Raw genomic sequence first — 14,890 nt, 5'->3', positions numbered from 1 at the left:
ATCTTCTCTGCCCTTCTTGAGGACATGGACCCTGTTTTCCAGTTTCCACTTTCTCTGTATCAGCATCGTAAACACACACACACACACACATACACACAGTACTGATCCAAGTACAGAAAGAACTAGGCACATAATATATGTTCAAAGGTACTTGAGACTTTTTTTTAACAACAGTGGTAATTTCTTATGAAAGACTATATATACTCCCTACTACTTTTCAGAGTGATGGATCTCTTCAATGGCAGCAAGAGAAGTTGTGCCTTTAGGGGGAAGACTGTGCAGTTTGGTGCCGTGGAAAATAGCACAGGCTTTGGAGTCGGTTTCACTCATTGTTGGATGTGTTCCTCTGGCCAGTCATTTCATCTCTCTAAACCTCAGTTTCCTCATCTGTGAAATTGGGATCATAACATCCTCAAAAGGTTATTATGAAAATTTAATGAAATAATACATGTTATTGTCTGGCTTATAGCAGACATTCAAAAAATATGTTTGCTTTCCCTTTTCTCTCTTATTAAAGGAAAAAGAAATCAAAGATGGCCTTACTGCAAATTTGAGTCTAATGTTTTCCCCCAAAACAGATAACTCCATGAAACAAACCCATCTATGAAGCAGAATGAAATGTAAGACACAGTTTCTAACAGATATTTGCATTTTTAGTGGAGACAGGTATACAACAATAAAATTAAATTAGAAGAGCTTTACACCATCACTAGAAATGTCCTTTTTCAATTCCACAAAATAAAAACAGAAAAGAAATTAACCGAGAGAAACAGAAACACCCACAGATTATCATCGTCTCTCGTTATGTAAAACAACTCGCTAAAATAACATTTGAAGTTGTTTTTTGGGGTTTTTTTTGTATTGTCACGTTAAAGACTATGCGTGCTGTTAAAATACACAATTGTAACATAAACATGGTGTGGACATATAATACACATTTTAAAAGGGAAAATAAAAGCAAGCTATAACCATATGCATGTCTTACTGCAAATAAAGCCTGTGACCTTTCCAAATGAAGGCAAGAATGTATCTCCTCCTGAATCTCCAATATGAGACTCTAACACTCCTATTTCTCCAAGTAGATATTTGGCTTTCAACTTTAAGGCTGGTGAGGAAGCACCTTCATATTTCCTATTTGTCTTTCGTGGTCAGCTGAGCTCAGCTACCCAAACACACTCGCAGGCGCTCAGAGGACAGATTTGTCGTGCTGACCTTTCCTATCTCCTCTGGCTTTTTATCTGATGGAGATTCCATCCCACAAAAACATGACCACAGAGTCAGCACAGGGAGAAATCGGTTAAAGGATGACAAAGATACATACCAGAGAAGCAAGTAGAACCTGAACGCAGGGGACGTTTCAGAGAATCATTCAAGGGAGGAAAGCTAGTGGAGAGCTGGTGCAGCAGACAATCGCAGTGCCAGATTAGCCAGCCTTTACCAGAACGCCAAAGATCAAAGCAGTTTGTAAGGTGGTTCTTACACCACCTTACATGCTGGCCACATGCTGGCCTCTGTGTGGACTAGAACCCTGGGTGATCCAACCCTGAGAAAACCAGCAGAACAAAAATATCCTCCATGTCTGAAAGTAACTACAGCTCTGAATGAAGAATGACTATAAGTGGATCAGGTACCTGTCACTGGCTCCCCAGCTTGTGGGTTGCAGGGGGTGAGGGGGGGCAGTTACTGATGTTGACTCAAAAACCCTAGAACACAGCAAGCAAGATGTCTCCTGTTCCACTGCAGGCTTATCAAACAGGGCTGCACAAGCATTCATTCTGTGAAACCCCATGGTTTTCCAAAGCAGGGCTAAGGAGCTACACTGGTCATATTTAAATCACTCCAGAAACCTCTGTATCAGGAGGTATCACTGTGTTTTCCCTCCATGTGAGATGAGAGCTTCCCTCCCAGTAGGGGCCTTGGGTCATGAGAAATGAGTGTTTTTTTTTTCCCTTTTGCCAGTAAAAAATCTTCAGACCCGGTGTAAGAACTACTCAGGCATAACAAGTTACAGCCCAGCGGGAGCACCGATTAGCTGGGTTCCATAACCAAAGAGTCAACAATCATCTCCCTCCATGCCCTTTCTGCAGGTGGGTGACCAAGGAACACGAAGGAAGTCAGCAACAGTTCAGCCAAAATTAGGTTGAAGAGCGCTACGCGTAAACATGGATGCTCCAGCTTGTCCGTAACTATACTCCTGGGACCCCAGACCTGCAGAACAATCCATTACGCCCACTCACCGACAACCCCCCTGCAACTCTTTTCCTTCTCCGTATGTATTCTCCCACTGTAACTGCATTCGTGCTTACTCTAAGGGCCTCCCTACTCGCGAGGCCCCTCCTGTTTTCACCTGCGCTTGCTGCCCATGGGTCACCCTTTGTACCAAAGCGAGGATGACTAACTCTCCCTCCACAGTAGAGGTGACGCTTGCAGTAATGTTGACTGATTGCACTAAACTTCTTACACTTTCTTTACAGTCCACCTGGAAATGTTAGTCACACATTGGAAAAGCAATTCCCCAGAGCATAGGGCCACCAGGCAGGAAAAACATACACATTTTTTTTCAACTTATGGAGGGAGAAACAGTCAACCGAGGACCACTGATTCAACATCTCTATTCCAAGAGTCCAGAAATATCCTCTAAGTTTCACTAAAATAAAAAGAGCTTTAGGGACTTCCTTGGTGGTCCCGTGGTTAAGAATCCACCTGCCAATGCAGGGGACATGGGTTTGATTCCTTCTCCAGGGAGATTCCACATGCTACAGGGCAATTAAGCCCATGTGCCGCGACTACTGAAGCCCGTGCACCCTGGAGCCCATGCCTGGCAACAAGGGGGGCCACGGCAATGAGAAGCTGGTGTGCTGCAACAAAGAGCAGCCCCCACTCAACGCAACTAGAGAAAGCCCGGGTACAGCAACAGAGATCCAGCACAGTCAAAAATAAAAATAAATTCATTTTTTAACTATAAAAAAGAGCTTTAATAATCAAGTAAAAACCCTCCCACCCAGTCAAACAAGAAGGGTAGGTCAAGTCCTTAGAAATAGCTACTAAGATTATCATCCTATTTCTTTTTCTAGTCATGTCTGATTCTTTGCTACCCCGTGGACTGTAGCCCACCAGGCTCCTCGGTCCATGGAATTCTCCAGGCAAGAATACTGGAGTGGGTCGCCATTTCCTTCTCCAGGGGATCTTCCCAACCCAGGAATCGAACCCAGGTCTCCTGCATTATAGGCAGACGCTTTACCATCTGAGCTACCAGGGAAGCCCAAGATCAAGTTAAAAAACCAAAAAGATGGTTTATCTCTTAGATTCTAACAGGAAGGGCTGAATTCAAACTGACCCTTAGGAAAAGCCATCACCTCCTCTGGGAGCAGCAGGTATGAGGCCTAATGGCCTGTCATAATGAAGGGCCAGTCCCTGATGAGGAAACTAACACCACCATGTGACACAGAGGGATTCATACCACCCCTTCTCAAAAATGGTGGGGAAAGTTTGATGGTTCTTAAAATCATAAATCATAAATCCATCACTGAAGATAGTGAGTGATTTATCCTCATGCCCATTCACTCCCGCGGTGTGAGACCGTGTTATGGAAACCCTTGCGATGGAGGGGACAAAGACAAGGAGGGGCCATTCCTGCTGCTGAGCCTTTCTCTGCAAACCAACCACTCCTATAAGTCCCATTTCAATCCAGGAGTGTTCGGCTCAGAAAATAAGCAGCAAATCACAGGAACTAAAAAGAACGAACATACAAGTGACACCAGCCTTCAGGAGAAACACACCTGGCTTCTTCCAGTGCCCAAAAGCCAGGTGAAAATGGAAAAGCCCTATTAAATATTTAGGACACGGAGCCACACAGCTCTGTACATCTCCACATGCAGTAGCACCTGCAAACAAACCAACTTTTTTTAGTACTCATCCAACGTGATTTATGAAGAAAGTTTTTTTTTTTAAGTTCATCAAATATGCTGTATGCTGTGTCCCTGAATTTCTGTAGCACATGGGTAGCTTTTGCAATCTTTTTTTTTTTTTTTAAGAAAACTGCTTATTCTATATTTGAGAATATAAAAGTTAAACAATCTATTTTGACATGGCCTTGGGTTCTACTTGGAAATGGGCCTCTACAGATGGATGCAGTCAAGCAAAACACGCTCAGGAGCAAATTCTAGCTGAGTCACAGGGCTGAGAGTGCCTCATACTCATCCATCCTGTGGTTCCGTTCCCTAAAACCAGCAGTACAAAAGGGGCGAGTCCCCTACTCCACAACTACTCCAGATAGACTTCCCAGTGGCTAGGGACAACACTAAGAACCTCTTAACCCCAGACAGAGATTCTTAGGTGAGAGGAACATAATCCCCAACTTAGAGATGGGGCAACTGAGGTCCAAAGTGAATAAGGTTATAAGACCTGGCAAGACAAAGGTCTCGCCCGGGCGGTGGGGGGTGGGTGGGGGGCAGATGGTGAATTTCAACAACAACCCAGACCACTCACCTCCAAACGCCACGTTCTCTCCACTGCACCATGCTATTGTTTAAGTCAAAGAAACTATCAATATTTCTCAGGCTGCAGAGCTGCAGATATAAATCTCTCCTCCCATGCCTTAGATAAATTTTAAAACGAAGAGAGTAAATGGCAATGCAAATACTACTATTAGCTATTTATTATGTTGCAAAGCTTGAAAACAGTCAGGAAAATGGAAAAGTTACTTTTCTCCCTACACAAATTTGTTAATGGGTGGCATAATGGGGAGCCCTGTTTGCTGGCACTCTGTGAAACGTCTACAAATTGCTTCTGCAAAGCATTATAGGTTGTCAGACTAATGTAGTTGAAGATAATTTGGCCTTTCAGTGAATTGAACCTCACAGCACGATTATACTCCACAACCAAGTAGAGTGTCACAATTATTCTTTCATGCTGAATTACCATATAATGTCATGAGTCTACCTGTCATAAGTCCTGTAGCCTGGTTTGAATTTTTTCCCTAAATCCATGGTTCATGGCAAAAAAAAATAATAATAATATTTTTTGCTTCTAATGGAAATCTGATTGTTTTTATCAACAATAAATTTCATAGCAAATCAAAGGATATGCTTGGACAAACAATCCGATACTCAAGGTTAAAAAACACACAAATAATAAATTGCTGGTGTGTCATGTTCAATTTTTACTATGGCATTACACTGCAATAACCATAACAGGATCTAAATTGTTGTCAGAACATTAAACAAACCCCCATACTTCACAAAGGCATCCTGTCTGAGTAATTCATACAACGGAAACGACTATCAAATTTTCCACTGTCCCACCGCTACACCATACATCAGTGCAATTTTATGTATTTGGACAATTCGTTGAATAAATTACTTCCATCCTGCCTGCTCTTGCCACTTCTGCTAAGAGTCATATCAGTTTTAATTGTCTTTCTGTCTATACGGAGCCATTGTTTTTCTGGCCTTTTCCTGTGCTATTTCCTGAGCACCAAAATAAACTACAAACATCCACCAGAACTGGGGGCAAGGACATACGAGTGCCAGAGAGGGGTGTCCGCCACGTGACAGTGGCTGAACGCGTGTTTGGGAGCACGGCACTTCAGGGCATTTGGTGGGGACGTGGTGTCTTTTCAACATCATCACTCTAACTGAATGCTAGAGGCACCCCCAAACCCCACGCTCTACTATTTTCATTTGGTTGTTTACCTTCTTGGTTCCTTACCACATTCAACCTGACACAGGAAATAGGCTCAACCAGGTTCTATGTCTCAATTCCACTTATAGTCAGAATCCCGCTCGCCAGCCGCTATCTACAAGCCGCTATCCTTTGATTTGTGACTCCCCAAGCAAGTGACAAGCCCACCTTTCCAGGATGGCTATCTACCTTTTGTCATGTCGAAAGTACAGCTGCAGAACAAGGAACACCATAATGGGAGCAAATAAACTCTGTGTCTACAAGGTGGAGTTAATGACTTTCTATCCTGTGTGCTTCTCCACACCTTCAATAGGAAACTAAATTGACACTGACCAAAGGGAAGCAGATCAATTGGATGCAACTCTGTTTCCTAAGTAAGATCTTCTCAGGTTTGCCTGTGGTTGGCAACAGTGTATTTCTACGGCCAAAGTCAACCTCCTAGGTTAGATAATTTAATGGAAAGAAGCATGAGTGAAAGCCCCTAGGAACTCCAAGCTAACTTGGGTACCACTGTAAAAATCATTCCATCACCCATATTAGCAATGGCTAATAAATAACCACACACTGAAACCTCACCATACTGGATATTTGAAATCTGATGCTGCCAAAGAAACCATTTTATACTGAGCTACTTTTGCCATTTCCAAGAGGCACTGTCTCTAAAACAGATCCACTGTATACTCAACACTGCCCTCCAATATAAAGTTGGGTTTGTGGTTCCAGTTGGCTTGATTTGGCTTCTCGGGGTGATATAAGAGAAAGGGACCCCATTCAGAGAGGTTATCCCTGTCCTTGGGCACCCATGTTAATTCAGTAGCCTCACTGGGTAGTAGAAAGTAACTTTATTTATAACCCCAAAAGCAATAATAAACACAGAACTATGATTTACTCTGAACCTTCCTATTATTAAAACACTTTGTCTTATAGTTTTATTGATTTACAATCTGTCCTACTTACTTTTTTAGCATCTGAAAACAATCAAGGCACAAAGCTGCAAAATGTTTGGACATTAATTGTTAGGAGGCAGCATTTTATTCTAGGCAAGGGGTTTGAGGCCTCGACAGCGATGCATTCTGGTCCTGGAATGATTTATGGTCTTGTAGCAATAACGATGCACCAGGGCCATTAACATATTGGCAGGTCCTAGGATGGATTAGTGGCATTGATTATTTCATGGGCCACTGATACCCATTTGTTACCGGGAGCTCAAAGATGGCCTCTCCCTAACTGAAATCTTTTTATGAGCAGGCAGCATTTTAAGTATTAGGAACCTGGGATTTGGGCCATTTTTTATCATCTTGCTGTCGCCTCACCTTAGCATGCAACCAAAAAAAAAAAAAAGGTGACAAAAAATTAAAGTTCATTCTTCACTACCAGCCTTAATTCCTCAACTCATCATAACCATGTCTTCTTTAAAAATTAATGATTGCCAGCATTTAGCCACTGGTTGTTGCTATGAAGATCTATGCAAAAAGCAAGGATCCCTATAGAGTCTGTGATATATGGAATACTCTTTATTACTACAATAAAACTTACTGACATTTCAATACTTCTGCAAATAGCATTATAGTATCAATCTTCTGAATTAGGTTGAAAATTAAGTTGTAAATTAAAAGAAAGTGTACTTTGGAATACAACATGATATGTCACCTAGAAAAGGACCTTTGTGCATAACTGAGCCAGGGAACAGAGATGAGCCCAGTGCTGCTCAAATTCTAAAGCCTGATCCAGAAACCCTAATGCTCCGTCACTAGGGACGTTTTCTTTCATTGTAAAAAGTCAAGGGATGTGACAACAGCCTTTTATGAATACAATGAAACACCAAATGTTAATATATTTTTCTCTTTTGCCATATTCTTACCATAAATTTCAAATAGGGCACATGTAGAGTAATAAATTCCTCCTAAAATACACAGAAATTACACATACGCTATGTTTCTAATACGTATATACCCATATAAAAACTGTTTCTGTCTCTGTGCCACCAAATACAAAATTATTCCCATCTCTACCCACTCTAAGCCTGGTCTTCAAAGATGCTCAGAGCACCTGAGTCCCAATACATAATATTGTAATACCCTGCCTAGTTGGTTGCTTCTATCAAAAGCTTTATTCTGGACACTTGAAAATGAAATCTAGGACATAAGCACATTATGATGGGAAAACACACACCTGGTTTCAGATATCAGCTTAGTGTGATGAGAAAAGCAAAGGTGACCCAGCCATGGTGCAGGACTGCAGAAGGATATGTTGACCTGAGGAGGTGATGGGAGTTTTAGAGATATAATTACAGAGTCAAATATGAACCTAAATTTCTGGAGGATTCAGTTTGAGACACATATTTGACTTATTTCTGTGTGCACATTTGTAGAAATGATCAGAACTAAAGAAACATTCTGTGTAAATGAATAAATGCCCTCTATGATATTAAAAAAAAAAAAGATGCTCAGAGCAGAGTTATCCATGGCATTAAATGAAATTCCCAAATCTTGGATGGCTTTGAAACTATTAAGTTTGAAGACTAATGTCACGCATGCTGTAAATTACAAACAGCCTCATATCAGAGCCCACACGAAGTGATTATGCAAAATACTATGGACTTTCAAACACGTATTTGTTGAAAAGTCAAACATCTTAAATCACTTCAACCTATCTTCCACAGCATTCTCTGTACCCACAATATGAGACAGCACACTTAAAACAGGCCCATAATTTGAAACATCTTGATGAAAATCCAAACTAATTCCTACCCACAGTGACTGCCCCCCACCACCATGGTTGCTCATGCTCCTTGGACCATTTCTCTAGACTGGAAGGTCTTTCAGGTGGGCACCTATTTCTCCTAGATTACACTGTCTTCATCTTCCAAGGTCTTCAAACAATAAGCCAGGGTGAGTAAATAGGTTTTTATCTGAGGAACCAACTCTACCCCCCTGGTCATGGCAGGCTGTAATGAGAAGGATTCAGAGGCACAGCTTTGGCTCAACAGGAAAAGATGCCATAATTAATTAGCCACATGGACTGACAGCACAGGAGTGAGAGAGATGGTCCAAATGCTGATAACTAATGACTCTGAACTCGGAAGTCAACACACTATCCTTAACTAACCTGAGGACCAGTCAATTAAGCTGAATACAGACTCCTACTTTGAGAGGATTTTCAATAATAGAATGGGCATAAGAAAACAAACTCATCTTCTCCAAGGGAGTTTTAACCATAGATCAAAGGTCTTTTCAGAACCAACAAGCATCATAAGACCTAATCCAAGTCTTTTATTTCACAGATGGAAAAACCAAGACATGCTGGTAAGTGATTCACATAAGGTCTCATTACTACTGGGGAAGAAACTAAATTCTAGGTTTCCTGCACTTGCATCCTCTCCACTACACCAAATGCTTCCTTTTTGTGCCATCTTATTCACTGCTTATTTTTCGTTCCTTCCCCATGTGTATAATTTTCATATTTTACTAAGGTTTCATGTAATATTGCAGACTTCTCAAATTTTGGATTATATGATGAGACATAAACTCAATAATCTATATTACTGCAAATTTTAAGAAAACGATCTTGGAGTATGATGTACGGTAATTGAGGGTTAAGTGGAAAACAACACGAAGAATTTGCCACTTTCCTTGTTAAATTTTGAATCTTATTTTAAATAGAGAAGAAAGATATTGTACATGTATATTTGAGATGTGCAGAGGAATTCTGAGCTTCAGCTTAATTTAAGAGGCCTTTACATTAACCCCCCAACATTAAAATACACAGAGAAAGGAACCCCTTAAGAACCCTCAAATGATCTCTACCATATCCAGCTTACAAATTAATTGGGAAAGTGGACCTTCCATTTCCCCGGGAAAGTCAAGTTCTCAAACACTCTTTACAGTTCTCTGTGATAGAACCCATGTGCTACCCATTCAGACTGAGTAGATCATGGCCTTCCCAGGATAGCAAGGAGATGGAACCAGACCAGAGGGTATCATCACCTTCATTACCTCATCCAGTGATCTGAAAATGCCGTGTGAGAGCCTACGTTCTCCTTCAACATGCAGAAACAGATTCCCAGAAAGGTTCAGACTCCCTGCCTCCAGGGAGAATAATACATGACCTCCTGTAAGAGAACTAGTTTCTCTTCCACTTAAAAAGTTAAAAATTAAATCTCTTTCGGAGATGTACTCCACAACTTGGAAACAATTCTGGGTCACCACTACAAAACCTGAGAAGTTAGCGAAATTCTCTTGCAGATCTAACTTAATTTAAACACACCTAAATGTCAACCTTTTCCTTTTTTTCACTTCCTGGTTAAAATGCAAAGGCACCAGTTACCTTCTCAGGTAAAACCAACCCTATACACTGGTGGCTCAAATGGTAAAGAATCTGCCTGCAATGCAGGAGACCTGGGTTCTATCCCTGGGGCGGGAATATCTCCTGGAGAAGGAAACGGTAACCCACTCCAGTATCCTTGCTTGGAGAATTCCATGGACAGAGGATCTGGGTGGGCTACCGCCCACAGGGTCACAAAGAGTCAGACAGGACTGAGTAACTTTCACTTTCACATACATCAGAAGAATATTCTTCTAGCTGCTCTTATTTAGGTAAATAAGGCCAACCCCATAAAGCTCTTCAGATAGATCATTTCATAAATTATTGTTATCTCTACAGTTCCTCTAGACTTGAGCCAAATTTCCTACATTCTTCTTAAACCCAATAGACCAGATGGCATTACAGGGCTGGGTGTTAATTGAAGAATAGCTTAACTGTTTGGACATGTTATGCATCTATTACCCAACTGTCAATCTTGTAATGTTTGCTGTATGACTACATCTTTGGAGAAATGAATGCCAAATGAAAATTTACCCTCCTCTATTTCTCTTTTTATTCTCTTTGGGCTCTTTCTGATGATTTGTTAGCCTGCTTCACTTTATTCCACAAGCTCAAGTCAGTCACATAACCAAAATTAACAACCAAGACCCAGGATAGGAGCAAATGTTTACTGATGGAGGTATCTGTCCTCTTTGAAACATTTATCCTTTTTGTCAGCAACCACCTATCATAAACATGACTGTTAATCCGGCTGCAGTAATAAAGAACACACAATGATGGGACGGATCCCATCAGTCCCAACAATACTGATCAGTCCCGTATTTCTAAATTCTACTTCTAATTCTTGGTATACTTTTACTAAATACCCACTCTACTTTTACTGTAAAATCTCATTTGGTCATCTAAGACAGAAGTTTTGGAAAAGAGTGAAGTGGACTTCTGTCCTGTTTTTGATGGAGAACCAAACAAGGTCCGTGAGAGGTGCTTAATAAACTACATGCAGACTAAACAAGTACGGGTGGGATTTCTCTAGTGGTCCATGGCTAAGACTCTGGGCTTCCACTGCAGGGGGTGCAAGTTCACTCTCTGGTCTAGGAACCAGAATCCTACATGCCACAGCCAATGATAATAACAGTGCGCTGCAAGACTGTTCTGTTTTTCACCCTCCGTGTACATGCCGTGTGCCATATCATCATGCCACACAGGACCTCATAAGGACCGTGGGACGTGGACTGAAGTGACAGGGGCCAGTTCTGAACCTGAGCCCTGCACGGACATGCATCTCCTCTGTGAGCCTCCGACATCTGAAATCAGAAAATGTGTTGGTTCCAGACAAAAGAGACACAAGGAGAGCAGCGGACCAGGGCACAGACCTGTTACATGAAGCAGGGCTTCCCCAGTGCATCTGCAGTCTTGAGATGTAGCAATAACTACTCATCACCGAATGCCACCAGGTGTTGAATGATTTGTTGAGAGGAGCATTGTTGCTGTGACGGCTCACATGCAATAGATGGTGTAGCTGAGGTTATAGGGTCATGTTTGACCACCCTGAGCAAAACTGACCATGTATACAGGAAAAGTTTTTTAATTACAATGTGTTCTTTCAAGTTCCTTTAACATATCCTCTAAGAATCTCTCCCTGACAGCTGAGGACTACATTTTGAAACAATAAAATATTTTGAAAATCTACAGCTTAATTTCTTATCCAATAAGTAGGATGAACCTTGACCTCACCTATCTCAAGTACTGACCTTTACTCTGGGGTCAGAGCACACACGGGCAGGAACTCAACAATAAGGAATGACACTTCCATCATCCCCCATCAGAGGAATTGTTAGCAAGTGCCCATTTCCTACCCACACTCTTCCCTGTGCTGGCCCTTAGGATGAATATGTTCTCTGCTTGGAAGGCCAGGAAGGCAACATCTCATGTTCTTCAGGAAGATAGAACAGTGATCTAAGTTGCCCAGTTGGGTTAGCATGATGAGATACCTCCAGCCACTCATCACCCCGCTTGCCTCCTGACCCACTGGTGCCCCACAAATGGGACACAAATGCAGACCATCCCCACAAGAGCCCAAATGCAGGAGGAAATTCTCTTCCAAAAGCACCTTGATGTGTCACCAAGGTGGCCTCTGCAGCGTGGCAATAAGAGCCACTGCCATTAAAGGCAAGTTTCCGTTTTACATGCTCAGGCCTTCTGCGGCAGGATCCCACGATTCCCCCAGAAGCTTGATTTACCATCTTGTCGCCCTGTTTTATAGGGCTTGATTCTGCAAATGGAACTGATGGAGACCTCAACCACAAGTCACTGAGTCCTCGGGTGTAACTGCAGATTTACAATGCCTATTGAGTCATTCTGTCACACTCATGTCTTCTCAGTGCGCCCCTGGAGGGGACTCCCTAAGGCTTCAGATGAGATCTATTAGCTGCTTCTCTATCCTCCCCCCCTACAAAAAAAAAAAGATGATTCTCCTCGTCCAAGCCCACTTTCCCTACCCGATAGCTGTCGATCCAAGAAGCCCTGTAAGGACCCAATGACTGATGGTGGGGACGAGACAGTCACATGTGGGAAACCTCACCTGCAGGGTGGCTGATGAGGTATTGTGGGAGGAGGAAGAGGGGATGAGAAAGGGGAGAAAGAAGAGTGTCCTCTGAGTCACGTTGGTGAGATTTTCCACAGCTAATCACACACAAGATGGATTCACTGCTCACTGTGCTCTGCTTACTCATTTTTCATATTGTACTTTTCACTGATCCATCAGCCCGTCCCACCAAGGTCAAACGAAGGGAATGAGAGCATGCACACCACATGGAAATCTATTATAAGCAGAGTCACTCACCTTTTACATGGAGCCAATGAGCTCCTGAAATCACCATTTATGAAGATGGACCTGAGCAGACAGCAGGGGAGGGGGATTCAGTCCCAAACGGAGCACCCATGCTCTCCTTTCCTGTGCATGGAAGACAGATGGAGGCCACGCCCTAGCTTAAACCTAGGCGTGTGCAAGACTTTTAACCCATTATCAGAGTTGAAGTTCCACCTCTGTCCTTTTTAACAGAGTTGAAGAAGGTCTTTCAGACAGCATTTGAACAGATCTTAAATGAAGTGCATTGTACAAAGAACTGTTTCAAGCACCCTCTAGGATGCTTTAGGTTGCAAGTAACAGAATATGAAACAAACAAAAAAACTCACTTAAACAATAAGGGTTTATTATATAACACCAAAAGAAATACAAAGTAAGATGCTTTCTAAGGTCAACTCACCAGTTCGTGCTATCACCACGGACCCAGGTGCTGCCCATCTTTCTGCTCTACCACCCTCAACACAAAACCTCCCCTCATGGCTTCTGCAATTCCAGGCATCATATGTAGACACAACCACAATTAGTGAAGGCTCTCTCTTTACTATTGACCATAATAAGATCATATGCCCATGCCCAAACCAATCACAGAAGAGGAGAAAAGAGTTGCTAGGACCAATCATGGTTCACTCTGAGACAGGAGGAAGTGCTTTCCATGATAGATCAGGAAGTTCTTCACTGATAGGAAGGGATAACTACATGAACAGGGAGGGCTCTAAGAACAAGTATAAGGGAGGAGTAAGGTGGTCACTGGGGAGGTCACCAATTCGCCCCAGAACAGATTCCATTTCTACCACAAGATTTTGTACTCAGTATTCCCTCTACTTTTCCCACTGTCTTCATGTCTTCCCTCCTAACATATCTAACAAGTCTCTATTCAAATGTTAAGTTATGCAAGAGACCTTCTCTGACCACTTCATCTAATCATTCTCTACTCTCCAGTTTTCTACATAACACTGTATGTATATATACGTGTATTTATTTACCATCTGCCTTTCCCCTCTAAGGGCTTCCCTTGTGGCTCCACTGGTAAAGAATTCATCTGCAATGAGGGAGACTTGGGTTCGATCCCTGGGTTGGAGAATGGAAAGGGGTAGCCTTAAATTGAAGAAAGTGGGGGAAACCACTAATTTAAGGGACTAGATCTGATAGATAGAGTGCCTGATGAACTATGGATGGAGGTTCATGACATTGTACAGGAGACAGGGAGCAAGACCATCCCCAAGAAAAAGAAGTGCAAAAAAGCAAAATGGCTATCTGAGTAGGCCTTACAAATAGCTATGAAAAGAAGAGAAGTGAAAAGCAAAGGAGAAAAGGAAAGATACACCCATTTGAATGCAGAGTTCCAAAGAAGAGCAAGGAGAGTTAACAAAGCCTTCCTCGATGATCAGTGCAAAGAAATAGAGGAAAACAATAGAATAGGAAAGACTAGAGATCTCCTCAGGAAAATCAGAGATACCAAGGGAACATTTCATGCAAAGATGGGCTCAATAAAGGACAGAAATGGTATGGACCTAACGGAAGCAGAAATATTAAGAAGAGGTGGCAAGAATACACAGAAGAACTGTACAAAAAAATCTTCATGACCCAGATAATCATGGTGGTGTGATCACTCACCAAGAACCAGACATCCTGGAATGTGAAGTCAAGTAGGCCTTAGGAAGCATCACTATGAACAAAGCTAGTGGAGGTTATAGAATTCCAGTTGAGCTATTTCAGATCCTAAAAGATGATGCTGTGAAAGTGCTGCACTCAATATGTCAGAAAATTTGGAAAACTCAGCAGTGGCCACGGGACTGGAAAAGGTCAGTTTTCATTCCAATCCCAAAGAAAGGCAATGTCAAAGAATGCTCAAACTATCGCACAATTGCACTCATCTCACACGCTAGCAAAGTAATGTTTAAAATTCTCCAAGCCAGGCTTCAGCAATATGTGAACCGTGAACTTCCTGATGTTCAAGCTGGTTTTTGAAAAGGCAGAGGAACCAGAGATCAAATTGCCAACATCCACTGGATCATTGAA

General features: G+C 42.1%; 1 protein-coding gene across 2 annotated transcripts in view; it reads right to left on the bottom strand.

Moving 5' to 3' along the window:
- Positions 1–14,890, bottom strand: part of LOC104997535 (chromosome unknown open reading frame, human C10orf11) — a 926,454-nt gene that overhangs the window by 619,722 nt on the left and 291,842 nt on the right. The window contains exon 1 of one of the 2 annotated variants that reach the window (XM_010852382.1): positions 9,678–10,086. The exons of the other annotated variant lie outside the window; for it this stretch is intronic. Coding sequence (XP_010850684.1) covers positions 9,678–9,730 — 53 coding nt within the window. The 5' untranslated portion in view covers positions 9,731–10,086. Of the gene's footprint in view, positions 1–9,677; positions 10,087–14,890 lie in introns of those variants that run through there. 2 annotated transcript variants of the gene reach the window in all.

The sequence above is a fragment of the Bison bison genome, unplaced genomic scaffold (assembly GCF_000754665.1).
Source record: "Bison bison bison isolate TAMUID 2011002044 unplaced genomic scaffold, Bison_UMD1.0 scf7180017864309, whole genome shotgun sequence".
Lineage (NCBI taxonomy): Eukaryota > Metazoa > Chordata > Mammalia > Artiodactyla > Bovidae > Bison > Bison bison.
Note: the sequence above shows the minus strand (reverse complement) of the source record. Positions and strands in the feature narration are given on the sequence as shown.